At 45.9% G+C, this 18,075-nt stretch overlaps 1 protein-coding gene across 2 annotated transcripts in view; it reads right to left on the bottom strand.

Annotated features, from left to right (window-relative positions):
- Positions 1 to 18,075, bottom strand: part of SEC31B (SEC31 homolog B, COPII coat complex component) — a 1,228,966-nt gene that overhangs the window by 105,946 nt on the left and 1,104,945 nt on the right. For both annotated transcript variants that reach the window (XM_069240364.1, XM_069240362.1), the window contains exon 23: positions 12,903 to 13,046. In XM_069240364.1, coding sequence (XP_069096465.1) covers positions 12,903 to 13,046 — 144 coding nt within the window. The remainder of the gene's footprint in view (positions 1 to 12,902; positions 13,047 to 18,075) is intronic.

The following is an 18,075-nucleotide window of genomic DNA, read 5'->3' as shown; positions in this document are numbered from 1 at the left end:
AAACCAAAATGCCTTGCAGGACTGAGCAGACAAAATACACCTTTCTACGGAACTGACTGTAAAGAAAGTAGCACTTAGTGAATGTGCACACTAACACCCACGCTGTAGCTTGACAGATGTGCAAGACAGGAAATCCCTTGGCTAATGCCTTGGTAGCAACGTTCGGTCTGTTGTAATAGCCCCACATTTCTTATGAAGGCTCTCTCTGAGCTGCAGTATAGGAAAGTTTTATGCATATGCTAATCCATTTCGGCAGTCTTCTTCTGTATTGTCTTCCCAATATTAGGACCGGCACGAAGAGCTGATCGTCAACACAACGCTCCTTTGTAGATTTAGTGTAGAACCTTAAAGCCCTCTTCAGGACCAGCTGAAGAAGCCTTCTCTCCTCTTTCAATGGATGTGTCGGAGACAAAAAAACTCAGTAGGAGGATAGATTGTCCTAAGTGAAACAACTTTAGGTAAGACTGGAGCATGCTCCTTTGTGACAATTTGTTAGTGTTAGACCTGGTATCCTTGGCGTACTTTCCCCTGACTTTTTGCTTTCTGAGCTCCTGTTTTACTGACATCATTTTTGTTGGTGTTAGGATTCTGGGCACTTTACCACTGCTAACCAGTGCTAAAGTGCAGAGATCTCTGTACTCTGAAACGTGGTGATATTGGCTTATCCACAATTGGCTTGTTTAATTTACTTATAAGTCCCTAGTAAGGAGCACTATATGTGCCCAGGGCCTGAAAATTAAATGGGATGGAGAGGCTGACACACCTAAATAGGGCTGTGCCTGTCTCCACACAAAGAGACACCCCTGTAGGTGTGTCTGGAGCCGGGGAAGGAAGGGTAGGGTCCTTGTGCACTTAAAGGACCTCTCTTTGAAGTCTCCCCCACTTCAAAGGCTCAACTGGGTATAAGTACTGGCCCCTAAGCCCCATCAAAGCAGCACACTTCTGAATCTGAGGACATTCTGCGAGAAAGAAGGACTGCAGAACTGCCACTCTGCTGAACTGCTTTGCTGTGCTCGCCTGCTGCCTCTTGCCTGGAAGTGAAAAGGACAGGACTTAACTCTCTACATCCTCCCAAGGACCAAGTGAGACCAAGGGCTTGCTGGCTTGCCTCCAGTTCTGAAGTATTGTGGCCATCAAACACTTGCCCCAACTCTGCTGTGGCTGATGGACTCTGCTCTGCCACTGTGAGTCCTGACCTAGCAAGAAGTGCCAATCCGGTCCTTGGCCTTGAAAAAAGACCCTAGCTATTTTTTTGCAAGAACAAACACATTAACACTGTTGAGCCAATCGGAACTGCCACATCCTCTTTCAACACCATAGCACTGCTGCAGCCATGAGGTTGAGTACTCTGCATTGCTGACTGCGCAGTTCAGGATCAATGCATCTCCACCAGCTCCGGTGCATCGCCTATGCTTCGAAGCTCGATGAGGCATTGACTCCATCACAGAGGGTATGACGCCGGACTTCGAGGGCACTGCTTAGACGACTGTGTGGCTCCACAACAACACACACCCCACACTACATGGATTGGAAACTGACACATTGCCTTAGCATCACCTCCTTGATGTCGATAGCCATCCATCAAAGGTACTTTTCAGTGGGCTCTCCCTGTGACCTGTGGCCAGTCTGCCCTCCATCGCTGTCAGCCTGAAGAAAACAAGTTACTTACCTGTAACTTCAATTGTCCAGTATTGGAATCGTTCAAAGATTCACATGCTTGAATCATTCCCCGTCATTGAAGTGGGAGTCCCATGGTACCATAACATAGCAGTATGTACCATTACCATAGGCCCTAAAGGCAATGAACAGTCTTTTTTTTTTTTTTAAAGGACACAACTTGAACTATGACAAACAGGTGACAGCACCCTCTAGAACACTCCCAAGAGAGGCTGCTTCCCTCAAGTGTAATGATTTGTTATATGAGGTATAAGGGAAGCCTTTCATGGGAGGCGAGTGGGTCGCATGTGAACCTATGAAAGATACCAATACTGGAGAACAGAAGTTACTGGTAAGTAAGATGTTTTCTTATCTAGTATTGGATCTTTCATAGATTCACATTCATGAATCATAACAGTAAGCAGTTGAGATAAGTATGCTTTGAAGCAATATAAAACCTTTGAGGTTGGTGGGTATGAAATCAATACAAAATAGTTACATTGTCTAAGTTTATCTTTTTGAAGACAGAATGACAGACATACCGATAACAAAAATAAGACATGGAAATACACTTGAATAACAATATACAAAACTGACATAAACAGAGGCTCACCTTATTGGAGCAGATGCAGTAACACTGCTTGTCTGACAGATGCATCCCCATAGTGCGTGGATTCTACGCAGTAGCGCCGCGTAAATGTGTGGGTGCTCCTCCATGTTACAGCACAGCAAATCTTTTCTAATGCACAACTGCAAACAGAGCAGTTGATGTGGATGCTGCTCTTGTTAAGTGTGCCCTCATTTTAGCTGTAAGCTGTTTACCCACCTTTGAATGGCAAAACTGGATGGCAGGGGAAATCAATCTTGTGATTGTAGCCTTAGTATCTGCAGACGCCTGATGTGCTTGACTATATGATACAAAACGTTCAGCAGATTTGCTTATCTGCAGACTACAAAGCAAATAGAATTCAAGGCACCTTTTTACATCCAGAGTATGAAGACATTGTCTCGCTAGGGTAGCTGGATTTGGGAGAAGAGAGATGGGCTCATTCAGATGAAATTGAGTTGGTACTTTGGGAATTAATCTAGGATTCGTTTTTAAGAGTACATAGTCATCTGTGAACTGCAGGAATGGTTTCTGCATAGTGAAGGTTTATATTTCGCTAACTCTTCTAGCTGAGATGAGCGCTCGTAACAACACTCCCTCCCAGGTCAGGAATTTCAGGTCTATCATGTGAATAGGTTCAAATGGTGGTTTCATTAGAAAGAACTATATTGAGATGCCATGCTAGAGGTGGAGTTCTGACCGGAGGAAAAACTCTGAATAATCCTTTCATGAATTGTGTAATTCAGAGCAAGGGGAAAGAGAATGAGATGACCGCCTATTTCTCTATATTGCTGCAAGGTGGACCAATTGCACCAATCTAGACCAAGCGAGTGATAGGAGATATGGCAGAATCTGTTCAGGTGATGCAGGTTAGAATGTTGATACCACATACAGAATCTCTTCCATTTTAATCCATACGTTTTGTTGGTGGATTCAGCTCTTGTTTGAGACAGGATATCTCTACAGTCCTGAGGAATGTCTAGATCTTTAAATCCAGTCCTGAGGAATGTCTAGATCTTTAAATCCATTGAAGTCAGGAGCCATGTAACCGAGTGGAGAGACATTGGATCCGGATGGAGAATCTGGCCCTTGTTTATTAACAGAGTTAGTAGTGGTGGGACGAGAATGGGATTGCATTCCGACAACATGAGGAGTTCTGTAAATCAGTGCTGCCTGGGCCACCTGGGAACAATCAGGATGAGGCGATAGTGCTGTCTCCTCATTTCCCTGAGAATTTCAGAAAGAGAGGGGGGGGAGCGTAAGCATAACTCCCTGATCATCTCATCAAAATGGCATTCCATCATAACCCTGGGAGTGGGTACCGAATGCCGCAGTATTGCCATTTGGTGTTCTTGTCTGTTGCGAAAAGATCAAATGCCAGTGTGCCACAGCATGAGAATATCCTGTTTAGCTGTGTCCGATCCAGCTCCCACTTGTGACAACTGTCTTTTGTCCTGCTGAGTGTGTCCACTAATGTGTTGCTGACTCTGGACACATGTTCGGATCTCAGCGATATGCTTTGAATAGTGACCCAATTCCACAGATCCTGAGCCTCTTGATAGAGTGTTAATGAATGTGTACCCCCTTGGTTGTTTATGTAATGCATACTGCTCGTGTTATCTGTATGAACCAGCACCGATGAGCATGCTATCCTTGGGGGCAAAAAAAAAATCAGTAGAATGAGAAAGATGGCCTTCAACTCCAGACTGTTGATATGAAAGGCTTTCTGTTGCTTGAACCACTTTCCCTGAATTTGAAGTCCTGCAGATGGCCACCCCAGCCCTGCAGAAAGACATCCATGGTTATCACAAACTCTGGAACATAAAGAAAAAATGTTAGGCCCTGCGTTAAATGAGAAGCCTGGGACCACCACACAAAGGCTTCCTTCATGCTTAAAGTGATGGCACAATGCTGAACTAGCCCTCCGTCTGAATCCAGTGCTTCTGCAACTCTTCCTGAACTGGTCTCCTCTTCAGTCGTGCAAGAGGTATTAGACTGATTGTAGAAGACAAAATGCCCATCAAGGACTCGCACAGACACACTGAAGCGGACTTTCTTTTTCACAGGGTGACTGCCAGATCCCTTAGCTTGTGTTGTCTGTCTTGGGATAAATAAGCCTTGTTGTGTATCGTGGCCGGAAGAGCTCCATAAAACCTTATGTTTTGTTTTGGAATGGTAACTGATTTTTGCAGATTGATCGTGAGACCTAATTTGTAAAATAGGTCAAGAAAGGCTTGTGTGGTTTTGGATGTGCGGTTTTGGATGCTTGATGCAGTGTTGGAGCTTTGAATAGCCAGTTGTCCAATTAGGGTAGAACTTGGTCACCTTTGTTCCTAAGAGTGGCCGCTAATGGTGCATGGCACTTGGTGCATATGCGAGGTGCCGATTTTAGACCAAATGCGAGGACTTTGAATTGGCAATGGGTCCGGCTACAGTGAAGCGAAGATATTTTGTGTGCTTGGGATGAATAGGGATGTAGAAGTATGCATCCTGCTGTAACAAGCTGACCTGGTGTGTGGTGGACACCTACATCAGTGGAACCCAACGGTGGATTCCGGATGAAGAGGACCTGCAAAAGAAGGGGACAGGGTCAAGTCCACGCAGGAGTGTCCAGGTGGGGCAGGAGCCACTACCCACCCTTCTGTGGATGAAGATCTAGGTCAACGGTGGACGATGAAGATCAGCTGTGGATCCCAGGAGCTGCAAAGAGGTCCTTGGAGTGGTGCAGAAGATTTCCCACGCTGGTCACTGGGTCTCAGATGGTTGGGGGTCAGGAGGACCACCAACAAGCCTTGGGTAAAGGCAAATCCGGGCACAAGAGGATTTGCAGAAAAGAAGGCCAGCAGGGCCCATGGGACTCAACCCTTATAGGGGAGTCCGGCTGACCCTCAGCAGCTCAGAGAGCCAGCAGAAGCAGTCGTAACCCCACAGGCAACCCACTGGCAGCAGACACAGTAAGTTGCAATGAGGACCAGTCTGCACACCTGTAGAGGAGTCCCACGTCGCTGGAGGAGCATAGGAGAGACTGTCCTTGCAAGGATGAAGTGCTGGAGGCCGGTGCTACTTGGAGCATGAAGATCCCTTGGAGCAGGAGCCATCAAGCCTTGGTTGCTGCAAGAGTTGCGGTGCACAGGGGTTCTGTCCTGCAAGGAAAGGCAAGGGCTCACTGTCTCTCAATTTGGTCAGAAGGCAGAGAGAACCAGCAGATCCCAGCAGCCAGAAACATTGCCTTAGGTACCTGTGGATCAATCAATCAATCAGTATTTTTAGAGTGCGGCTACTCACTCGTGAGGATCTCAAGGCGCTGGAGGGGAGGGGCCTCATCCGAAGAGCCAAATATTGAGGTTCTTCCTGAAGATGGTGAGCAACGGGCTTTGTCTGAGGTGTAGGGGGAGGCTGTTCCAGCTCTTCGCTGCAGTGTAGGTAAAAGATTGTCCTCCGGCGGTGGTTTTGCGGATGCGAGGGATGGCGGCCAATGCCATCTGGGTGGAGCGGAGGGATCTGGCGGGGGTGTGTAATGAGACGCAGTGGTTCAGATAGGCTGGTCCTGTGTTGTGTATGGGTGAGAAGCTTGAGGAGATTTGCTTTTTGACCGGTAGCCAGGGGAGGGTCCTCAGGTGTTGGGAGATGTGTTCTCAGCAAGGGAGGTCCAGAATGAGTCTGGCGGTGGCGTTCTGGATGTGTTGAAGTTTTGTGATGTTCCTAGTTGAGGTGCTGGCGTAGAGGGCATTGCCGTAGTCAAGCTTGCTCATGACTAAGGCATGGGTGACTGTCCTGCGACGGTCCTCTGGGATCCATCTGAAGATCTTCCGGAGTTTGCGAAGTGTGTGCCAGCAGGAGGAGGTGACATGACCTGGTGGGTCATGGATAGGGAGGAGTCGAGGATGATTCCAAAGACGGCGCAGGTGGGGGCGCTGAGGGATGTGGGCCACCATGAGTCGTCCCAAGCTGAGGTGGCATTTCTGAAGATGATGAGCTCCATCTTGCCGGAGTTGAGCTTGAGGCAGCTTTCTCTCATCCAGGTGACGACGACTTCCATTCCTGCGAGAAAGTTCCTTTTAGCCGTGTCCGGGTCTTCGGTGAGGGAAATGTCGGCAGCAAAATCAGCAATGCCTAGACTATGACCACACTTCCTGACATTGATGTCGACGGAACCATCGACGATGATAATAAAAGTGGCCACTAAGACAATCACACCAGAGGTTACGTCTCCAAGTAAAGTCTCACCTTTTCCTCTTTCACATTTATTAGATATAGAGGGATCTGATGAAGAGGGACCATTGACAACTGCGCACAGTCCATCTGAACTTTTAGTTAAATGTCAAGATGATGACGACATTTATGATGATGATGAACAGTACTGTCAATACTATGCTCCTCCGAAAAAGTGAAATTGTGAACAATAATATCATGATTGTCCACAACAGGAGGAAGCGCAAATACCCATCTTCTTGGTTCAAAATCTGCAAGCCATGTTACAAGATTTTAGGCGGAGGGTCAGACAGCATTTGAACACCAGGTACTATCACCTCAGCCTGTTGTACCTCATCATATTCCTCAGAGTAACTCCCAGAATAACACCACGTCCAGCAATGGCGCCACCACCTAAAGAGGACCCCTTTTCAACTTCATTGGACGAGGAACGAGGAGAAGGGGAGATTCAGGAAAATATCCCTCCACAGACTGAGTAGGATGATTACATCATCCCCACACCATCACCACATCCATCAGACTCTCCATCGGAACACACAGGGACTTTCACAATTGATGGACAAAGCAGCAACAAGATTTCACCTCCCAACATCCATCAAGCAGGCTAATTGTTTCCCCCTGATTTTAAGGACAAGTGAGGAAATCTTTCAGAACTATCCCCATAATCAGTTACATCTAGGAGGAGGGGATGAAAAATTATTAAGAACCAGACTATAGGGCGGTAGTGCCACCCCGGATGGACAAAAAGTTTAAGGACCCTGAGGATTCCCCTGCATGCTTAACTGGTCATCCCAAACATGACTCAGTTATATCGCAGGTGGCGGAACCGCGCTCCAAAAACCCTTTTGTTCCCACATCGCTACCTGCAGACAAGGAGGGTAGGCACCTGGACCATGTATGCAAGAGGTTTTTCCCCATTGTCGTTCGAGCAGCAAATGCTCTGGCCATTCTTGGCTGCTATGATGCACAGTTGTGGTCGGAAATCGGCAACTTAATAGACCTCATCCCTGAAGATGAGAAAACAGAAGCAATTTTACAGGAGGGAAAACACACCTCCTCTGAGGTTATAGACTGCGCTCAGGAGGCTTTCGGCAACTTGCTGGAGCAGCAGTCCTCAGACGCCAAGAATGGCTGAAATCGACATCTTTCAGACCGGAGGTACAGCCTAAAGTTCTAGATATGCATTACAACAGGAAAACACTATTCGTTAAGAACACTGGTGATGCGCCGTTGACAATAAAAACAGACACTGATACTGTGAGATCCCGCTGCACTCTTCAATATAAATAATTTTCCTGTCGGGGAGTTTGTGGAAGAGGTTTCCGATCCTACAATGGATCATACCACTATCTGCAGTATCAGCCTTTCAAACACAGTACAGGACAACTTATCAACAGCATTATGGTCAGCCAGCTGCAGCACCCTACACCAAGCAAGGCCCCAGACGAAAACAGCCCTCCCAGGCTAGAGAGACAGGTTTTAAACAGTGACCTACACTGGGTACTGGCTACAGACATCACTTCATCCACTGGGTGCGAAGATTTCCAACCATCTACCCCAGTGGAAACAAATACTATCATGCAAATGGGTAGCAGACCTGGTTGCTTATGGCCACACTCTAGAATTTACAGACACACCACCAAACGAAACCCAGGGGGAGCCGCCCCCCCTCATCTTCACTTACTGAAAAAAGAAGCCCTCACCATGATTGGAAAGGGAGCAATCGATCGAGTTCCCTTTTCAAAAAGACGCATAGACTTCTACTCCAGATACTTCCTCAAAAGAAAGAAAACAGGGGAATGGAGACCCATCCTGGACTGGAGAAAACTGAACAAATTCTTATGCAAGCAATCATTTTGGGTTGTCACTATTTCCAATATCCTGCACCTCCTCAACAGCGGAGATTTAATGACAACTCTTGATTTGCAGCTTTAGGAAAGTCACTATTTTTGGAATGGTTACCCCACCTTTTTGCCTGTTTCTCAGTGTGTTTAGACTGTTTTTACTGGGATCCTGCTAACCAGGACCCCAGAGATTGTTCTCTCCTCTAAATGTGGTGACTTTGTTACACTTTCACACCCCCACAGTTGGCATGCTGGTACACCCCTGTAAGACCCTAGTATATGGTACTTAGGTACACAGGGCATTGGTACACCAGTGGGCCACCATGGGCTTCAGTATGTATTATGCCACCCATGAGAGGTCATGCAAACTATGTCTGCAGGCCTGCCATTGCAGCCTGCGTGAAAAGATGCATGCGCCCTCTCATTGCTGGTACCTTCACCAGGTCACTGTATGTCACCCCTATGGTAGGCACCTTTCAGCCCAAAGGGCAGGGTGCCGGTTCCTGTGTGTGAGGGCACCCCTGCATGAGCAGATGTGTCCCTACGACTCCATTTCCAATGCACTGGACCTTGTAGGTGCGGGGAAGCCATTTTACCTCTGTACTGGCCACAGGTCACTGGTCAAGCTACATAATGGTAACTCCGAACCAAGGCATGTTTGGTGTCAAACATGTTGGAATCATAGCCTAAATACTAACACAAGTATTGGTGATATGATTCCATGCACTCAGGGGGCTCCTCAGAGGACTCCCCCAGTATTGCTCTTCCAGCGCTGCTCCCACCCCTCAGACAGGTTTTTGCCTTCCTGCTGCTTAACAGGCTAAAGCAGGGGAAAGCAGAACAAAGAATTTCCTGTTGGAGAGGGGAGGCAACACCCTCTCCCTTGGTAATAGGTGTTACCAGGCTAGGGAAGGGTAGCCTCCCCACACCACTGGCTTGTTTTTAAGGGCACATTTGGTGCTCTCCTTGTATAAAACGATTTGCACCAGACCAAGGACACCCGGTCCCTGCTCTGGCACAAAACAATGCAAAGGAAAGCAGAGTGACCACTACCCTGGCCATCACCACTCCAGGGTTGGTGCCCAGAGCTCCTTCAGGTGGCCACTTGATTCTGCCATCTTGGAAACAAGATGTGCAGAGGCCCCTTGGAGCATCTGGTTTGTCAGGACAGGTGACTGACGTCAGTGACCTCCTCTGATAGGTGCTACCCTACCCTTCCAAAGTACTAGAGAAAGCAGTCAACGCACAACTACGGAATTTCATTGAGGCCAACACCTCCCTGGACAGCTCCGAATCTGGCTTCTGCAGCAATCACAGCACGGAGACAGCACTCCCAGCAGCCACCAACGGCATTCGATTACTCCTGGACCATGGCCACACCGTAGCACTCATACTCCTCAACCTATCAGCAGCTTTCGACACGGCCTCCCACAGCACTTTGCGCACCAGACTCCATGACACAGGAATCTGCGGAAGAGCCCTGGCATGGATCCTCTCCTTCCTCTCCTGGAGGACTCAGAGGGTCAGACTCCCGCCCTACACCTCCAGACCCACCGGAGTCAACTGGGGAGTCCCCCAAGGATCCTCACTGAGTCCCACATTGTTCAATGTATACATGGCCCCTCTTGCTGCTATCGTCAGAAGCCACGGTATGAACACCGTGTCATATGCCGATGACCCACAACTCATTTCCCTCACCTAAGACCCAGTCACGGCCAAAAGGAACTTTCATGCAGGAATGGAAGCGGTCACGCCACCTGGAAGAGAAAGCTGCCTCAAGCTCAACTCAGACAAAACGCAGCTCATCATCTTCGGAAACGCCACCTCCGCTTGGGACCACTCCTGGTGGCCCACATCCCTCAGCACCCCCCCTGCACCGACCGAGCACACCCGCAACTTAGGAATCATCCTCGACTCCTCCCTATCCATGACCCCACAGGTAAACTCTGTCGCCACCTCCTGCTGGCACACACTCCGCAAACTCCGGAAGATCTTCAGATGGATCCCAGCAGATTGTCACAGGAAAGTCATCCACGCCTTAGTCATGAGCAAGCACGATTACGGCAACGCCCTCTACGCCAGCACCTCAACTAGGAACATCAAAAAACTTCAACTCATCCTGAACGCCGCCGCCAGACTCATTCTGGACCTCCCTCGCCAAGAACACATCTCCCAACACCTGAGGACCCTCCACAGGATACCGGTCGAGAAGCAAATCACCTTCAAGCTTCTCATCCACACAACGCAGGACCAGCCTACCTGAACCACCACGCCTCCATCCACACCCCCACCAGATCCCTCCGCTCTGCCCTGGCCACTGTCCATTGTATCCACCAAACCACAGCCAGAGGACGATCTTTTACCTACACTGCAGCAAAGAGCTGGAACAACCCCCCCTGCACCTAAGACAAAGCCCGTCGCTCACCATCTTCAGGAAGAACCTCAAAACATTACTCTTTGGATGAGGCCCCTCCACCACCCAGCGCCTTGAGACCCTCACGGGTGAGTAGCCACGCTTCACAAATACTGATTGATTGACTGATTACCTCCCTCTTAGCGTAACATTGGGTAACCTTATTATATTTAATAAAAGATCACTTTTACTTGTGAGCAGGTAGGAATGTTGAGTTTGTGTTCTAAAAAAACGTTATTTGAAACCACTTTAATGGTGAAGTTAAATTTTAAGCCACACTCCTGAAAATGCCACTTTTAGAAAGTTAGCCTTTTCTTGTCTTAACCATTTAGTGCCTGCAGCCTGTATCCTGGCTCAAATGGCTAGTTGTAGCTGGCAGTTGGTCGTTGTGTACTGCTCTCAGACAATGAGGCAACAAGGGAATAGTGGATCGCAAGATGGGCCATTTCTGACTTGACAGGTGCAGCGATTGTACCTACAACACTAGCACATCACAAAGCTTCTCCCACAGCCTACTCACAAAGGGTTTGACACTAGTCTTTTGTGTCCCCCACACAAGTTGGGGCCAGGACACGTAGGCAGGAAATTCCAAACACCCCTTGGGTGGACACCTCGAGAACCTTCTCCTACTTTAAAGCTGCCACCAAGTATAAATATTGAACCCTCAGACCAGCTCTTCAGTACACTTCTTTATCTGTGGAAAACTAAGAAGGACTCCTGTGGTGCTCTGATACTAAAAGGACTGCTACTCTGCTGCCTGATTGGGAAGGACTGGACCCTGGGTCAGCAGAGTGACTGAAAGGACTATTTGGCTGGCCTCCTCATCAGAGCCTCAGGACAGAAAAGACTCCACTCACCTTAAACCCAGCTGCTGGACTCTGTCTGCTGCTAGCCCTGCCTCCCAAGTGGTGCCACCCCAGCTCTGGACACTTGGAAGTGGGCCTGAAGGTGCTCTACCAGCCCAGGCGTGGTCTTTTGAGCAGAACCTATAGAGCATGATGCATCACCTGCCAGTTCGGCATTGGAAACGCCGCTGTATGACCCATCCCAGACACAGAACCTCACACTGCAAGCCTCTGTTGAAGGCATCGCCAACGACGATACAGGACCGCACCCACAGTTCACAGGAACAGCAAACTATTTAATGCATCCTCAACGCAGGATATCACAAAGCTCCGCAACCAGGATTTAAGGCCAGCAGGCCTAACATGTTCCCTGTATCCGGCCCATGCTTCATCACAGTCTGCCTAAACTTGTGACTTTGCCCCCATCCGGAGCAACTAGATATCCTCAGTTAGCACTTTGTGCTTTTTGGCACTATTTCCATTTAAAACGTTAAAATTGTATTTTTGTCATTCTGGTGTAAAATAATTTATTTAAATTTACTGTATTTTTCTAAATTTGTGTAGCATTTCCCATTTGTTGTGTTTTCAATTTACTACTGTTTAAGTACTGCATAAATATTTTACACACACCTCTAAGTTAAACCTGACTAGTTTTGTGCCAAACTTCTGGAGGGTTAAGCAAAGGTTAATTTAGTGAATGTTTGTGGTTCATCCTGACACAGATTGTGACTGTTGCTTGAAAAGGACTCACACCCCCATCAACCAACAACCCAGTGTCTCACACTGCCTAATTATGAATACATTGCAAAACAGGTTAGCCTTGATGTTGTAACATATAAATAAATTTGGCAACTTGTGGTGCTGCAAAGAGAGGGCTCTATTGCCAGTAGCCCTGGCTGCTCACCCCTTATGGATACCCTGGCTACTATAACCATCTGAAGGCCAATTTGTGCAAACAAACTCTGCACAGATATGCAAGGCAGTGAAAAGGCTATTAATATGCACTTCCTACTCTAGCATGACATGCAAAGACTACATTGTGCATAACTGCCACATTAGTCATGTATCCTTTCTTATAATTAACTAACATATCAAATGACCAGTGTGAAAGACGCATTGCGGTACGGTCAAGGAATCACTGTGTTACCTCGATATGTAACCGTAGATTAATTGTTGAACTCAATTATACTGTACTTCATGACATTATGGTATGGCATGGTTTGCGTCACAAGATTTTTATTTGCATGGTAAAGTGAATTTACTCAAATTCTTCACCCTGCCAAGGATCATTCAAATATAAATGATTTCATTTTGTTACTAATCACCTGCATTTTTGCTTCTACTGGAGCCCCAGGAGGCGCCTGGGTTGGATCCTGCGAGGAACTCTGCATATGGAGACCTTGTCTTTCGAAATGGACACTCATTACAGGCGCAGTGATTGGAACAGGAGGAACATATACTTCTGGAAGCTAAAGCAGAGAGAAAATAGACACTTCAATACTTTTAAAGTTATTATATCAAGTGAATCACTCTTTGTGAATGTTCCAAGATGTGAGGATGCCCAACAAACTGGAACACAAACCATCCTTGTTGACCATCTAAGTTAACATTTTCTGCGTACAAAATAAAATCAATGGCAACGTGCTTGTTTTCTGTTCGGGGCAGCATTTTTGTACACTCTATTCAATTGTGTCTGCTCCCAACACACTACATTGAACAGTAAAATAGTATTAAATTACTAAACATTTGGATCAAACTTCTATTTCATCAGCTCATTTGTTTGGGGCATGCATATGCTTGATTGCTGCTTGTCTTGTAACGTCAATGCTTCCCTGCTACAATCGTTGTATGTGAGGTTAAAACCTCCCCATGATAGGCATCTTTAGCAAGCTTAAATTATATTTGAACTCTTCCCCTACAAGGTACACCCTTTAACAGGATTTCATTAATCTCATCACCGCCTGCATATTTTCTTGTTCCATTTCAAAGGATCAAGTCTGATAGGTGATGAGCAGGAAAGAGCATGGATTTGATGGATAACTGCCACCACATTGAGGTTGCTCAGGCAATTACAAGAGTTTTGTGTCATTACAGTGCCATGCTGGAGTTCTTACACTGCACTAACTCTCTCCCCCTTTTTGAAGATTTGTCACTTCACAATGTACAGTTTCATCTGGATCTGTGACCTAGTCTGGTACTTTATCATGTTGACATATTCTAAGAGAGATGACTCTCAATTCCAGTTTTTCCAAAGGCAGTGTTGCTGTGGGAATGTGGTGCATATATTCAGTGAGCACACAAACAAAGAGATATTTGACTGTTGTGTTTCTTCCACTTTCCCTGATGTCTTTTGTGATACTATGGAGAACAGGAAAAGATTCTCTAAAACTTGGCACCATTCCCCTGTTTTGCATTATCCAAAGCCAAGAACAGGAGGCCACTGATCAAGGCCTAAGACTTTCATGAACAGACAGCGGAATTCTTCTAACTCCCTTTGAGAACACGCCAATGATGTGTTGTCCTGGCCTACTGCTCCAGCTGCGAGTGCATGGATAATCATTGTCTTTGATACTGTCTTCTCCAGCCTCTCCAGAATGCCTCTTTTCTACCTTAAACTTTTTATTCACATCTGCTATTAACACTCACAATCAAATAGTTAGTAGCTGCTTTGAGGTCTTCAGTCTCTTCTAGCAGCTATAGAGGAGGAGAATGGTTGTGGTCTCCTTCTTAATATAATGGAAAGGCTGCTACAATGTCCATCTGAGGTGGCTTTGGCTGGGTGCTTATTTTCAGGTTTTAGCGGCTGCTCGTTATCAGTGCTTCCTACAATTCGCAATAACCATGGGCAGCATGAATTCCAACTCCAACCCTCTGTGTTAAGGTCAACTCTAAGGGTCTTCCCCAAGATTCTGGCTCTATGGGTTGTCTTACTCCATGCAATGTTTAGTTTGCTGCACTCCCATCTGGATATCTGGCTAGTCTATACCCCAGCAGCCCAAAACCACAGAGCTCCGCTATGCTCCTTTCAGGATTTTTGATCCATTCTGAATCAGTGGAAATCCAATCTGATTCCATGTCAACAGAGAGAGCATATAGGTGCATTATTAGACTCCTCAGTAAGACGTGTACTCTCTTCATCCAGATATATGAAGTTGATAGACCTGCTTAGCCAGGATCAGAAGTTTATGCGGTTAGGATATGAGGAATACATGGTGGGTTGGTTGCCTGTGGTGACTTTGACCAGGGTGCACTTGAGCTCCCTAGTCCAGCTCGTCTTGTGTTGTTAGAACCTAGAATATAATATTCTCTTTCTGGTTACCTACAGTGTCAGATTTTGCTTCAGTGATTGTTGTGTCAAATCTAGCACCAGAAGATCAGAGGATGGCTGCATTCACTTGCTGCATTTTCCATTAAGCATGCAACTCAAAAACAAAAAATCCCAAATCTTACTTTCTCATTTAGAGAATGTATTTGCTGTTGCACAAGAACACATTTGACAGCCAGAAATGAGTTGGAAATTGTAGTAAAGAGAACTGTACGGCCTGTACATTGATTGCCGGTAGAGTATAACTTGGGCATTTTCCATAAATCAAACTGCTGCAGCGAAGAACAAGTTACTTACCTTCGATAACACCTTATTGGGAACAAACATAAGCTAAAGAATCTGCAGCTACATGCCTTGATCAGATATAGCTGATTTAATTTGTAGCTTGTTTTATTGCAGGTACCGAGTTTCAGTTACGGGAATAAGGGGTATCATAAAAAAGCAAGCAGGTGCGTTGTAAGTACCAAAAATAAAACAAACATCGCTAACATAGTAAAAATGTCATTTAAAAATCTAATGCCCCCAAACCTACTTCAATGCGCTGCCTTGGGTTACCATGCAGAAGGTAACTTGCAGTCTACAGTTTCTCAGGGAGAAGCGGAGCAATGCATACCTTGTTGACAGCTCAGACTGTTCTTATCGGAAATGATGTGGAGGAAGCATTTCCAGAGAAAGGCAAACGTGCTGTAGTAGTAGCATTCATCAGGCATTCTGCTCTTATCATTGTCAGGCAAGACGCATCATCTTCTCTGAGTGCCAGCAATAAATAAGATCATCTTTGGACAGTATCTTGCAGGATAATATGAGGAAAGGACCTCTCTACCTAAGGAGTTGCGTGGTGGTTCTTAAATATTGAAAATTATCAGGGATGAAAACCTCTGACATAATTTCAGGAATGTGGTATATATTACAGGCACCAGAGAAAGGGATCTAGACATATTTAAGAAGATCGGAGACATGGGGACATAAATTCAAAGTAAACCTGCTTGATGAATTATCTTGGGATGTTTCTTGGAGGTCCTGACCTATTGATAAGGGAACATCTGCTCCAGATTGGGTGTCTCACCCGACGTTATATCTGGGTCATCATCGGAATGACCTGACAGTCTGTCAGTTCTACTAATGATAAAGGTGGATGACATTAATGTTGTTATTGTTTACAAAAGATACATCAGTGACTTGCCAAAATACAGGAGGACTTTTGTCTGAATGGCGTTGGGGGCATGACTGTAATGGTGCTGGACCTTTAGGGACTTTACGTCACAGTGAGGGTTTCAGAGGGAATGCAAATTAGTACTAAATGTTTCTTGGGATACTTGTGGACTATATGGTGGTTTGGTTAGTGCTATCAGACTTGTGATTTTGCTGGTGGTTTATGTAAGATGTACTTCTCAATTTTTCAATGAAACATTTAAGCCATTAAAGGATGAAGGTGAAGAATGGCCATGAACAGATAAGTAAAGGACATACTTTATTCAACACAGAATGCATTTCCCATCCCCACAATTACCACCCTCACTGAGTGGTTTGGCTGTGTACAACAAAGTTGAAAAAATGTTAATAAAGGTCACAGGACACCCATTTATTCAGGGTCTAAACTGGCATCAGAGAGAATGAAAAAACATTATTTATATAAACTAAGAACTAAGCCGGCCTAAACATTTATTTTCTATTTTTCTGAGGATGGGGCAGCGTGGTCCTCTGCCCAGGATGATCTTGGTCCAGGGGACACCATCCTCTGGGGCCTGGCCTAATTATTTGAATTTTTTGAGGGGGGGCTGTCTGGACCCCTTCCCCAGGGCCTATCTCAGCCCCTGGGGCTCAATGCCCCGGCACCCAGCCATGTGACCTGGGTGACCACAGGATACCCAGTGAAAATGTTGGGGACCTCAGGGATGCCTGAAGGCCTCTGCAGTCCCAGCTGGCTCCCGACCCCCTGTGGGAGCCAGCTCCCGCTCTGAGAGAGCAATGTTTCCTCTATTTCCCTGCCTGCATCTCCGGCATTAGATTTACTTTGGTGCCCCAGGAATGTGGCGATCCCTAGGGCTGCTGGGAGCTCGGGCAGCACTCCCTGCATTAAAATGGCAATGCTCTAGGGACTTGGCCCACCCGGGGGCCTCAGCATTATCAAGTGCGGGAACCCATGCTTGTTTTCTATTTTAAAATTTTTGGCTGATTCACCACAACTTCAGACAAAAAGGTTTTTTTTAAATGCTTTTCTGTCCTGTGGGGGGGAGAGGTCTCTGAAGCGGAGTCCCAACATGGCTGCCGTCTTCCCTGTTGAAGAGTTGGCAGCCAATCAGATCTCGGCAAGAGATTGCGAGAGTTTGCGGAGCCTCCACGTCCCAATATATACAAATTTGGATTTTCTTTCATTTCTCAAAAACTGTAGAACAGGTTTACACAAATAACGAAAAGGTTGCTTTCTGGACCACAAGCTACTTTTCTGCCAAATTTGGTGCAATTCTGTCCAGTGGGTTGGGCACTATCGCTGTTCAAAATCCCTATGAAAAAATGCCAGGGGAAAAAGCTTTATAGGGCTCCCCTTTTTCTCATCTCCCGCTAGACGGATCACTCTGAAACTTTCCAAACAGCAGCTGACGTGACTGTCTATTTCTTTTGGAAAATTTAGGGAAGATTCATCAAGCACGCCAAAGAAGATTTTATATATATATATATATATATATATATATATATATATATATATATATATATATATATATATATATATATATATATATATATATATATATATATATATAATTAGTCATGTAATCTTGCAAACCCTTCCAACCACTTCACCAGGTCGAGGTCGCGAGAAATAACAGCGGCACCACCAAGTCAGAAGTCAAAACTTTCATTTATTTTCTTCTTTTTCATCATAAAGTGCAAGGTACAAACAGAAAATATGGTGACACATTTTGGCCTGAAGCCTTCGACTGGCCACAGAGTTACACAATACCAGAGTGTATTTAACACGTGAAAATACCACCCTCAACCTATTAAAACACAAGATACACTAAAACGCTGACCTTATCATCATGTGGTTACCAAATTGTCTTTCTAAGGTGTTTATTGGAGGTAGGATTATATTTCAGCTCTCTGTTATTCTTTTTTTTTCAACCATTAACATCTTAGTTTTCTTGATATTGAGCATTATATAGCCTCATCTT

This window comes from Pleurodeles waltl, chromosome 6, assembly GCF_031143425.1.
Source record: "Pleurodeles waltl isolate 20211129_DDA chromosome 6, aPleWal1.hap1.20221129, whole genome shotgun sequence".
Lineage (NCBI taxonomy): Eukaryota > Metazoa > Chordata > Amphibia > Caudata > Salamandridae > Pleurodeles > Pleurodeles waltl.
This window is presented reverse-complemented; position numbering and strand designations above follow the sequence as displayed.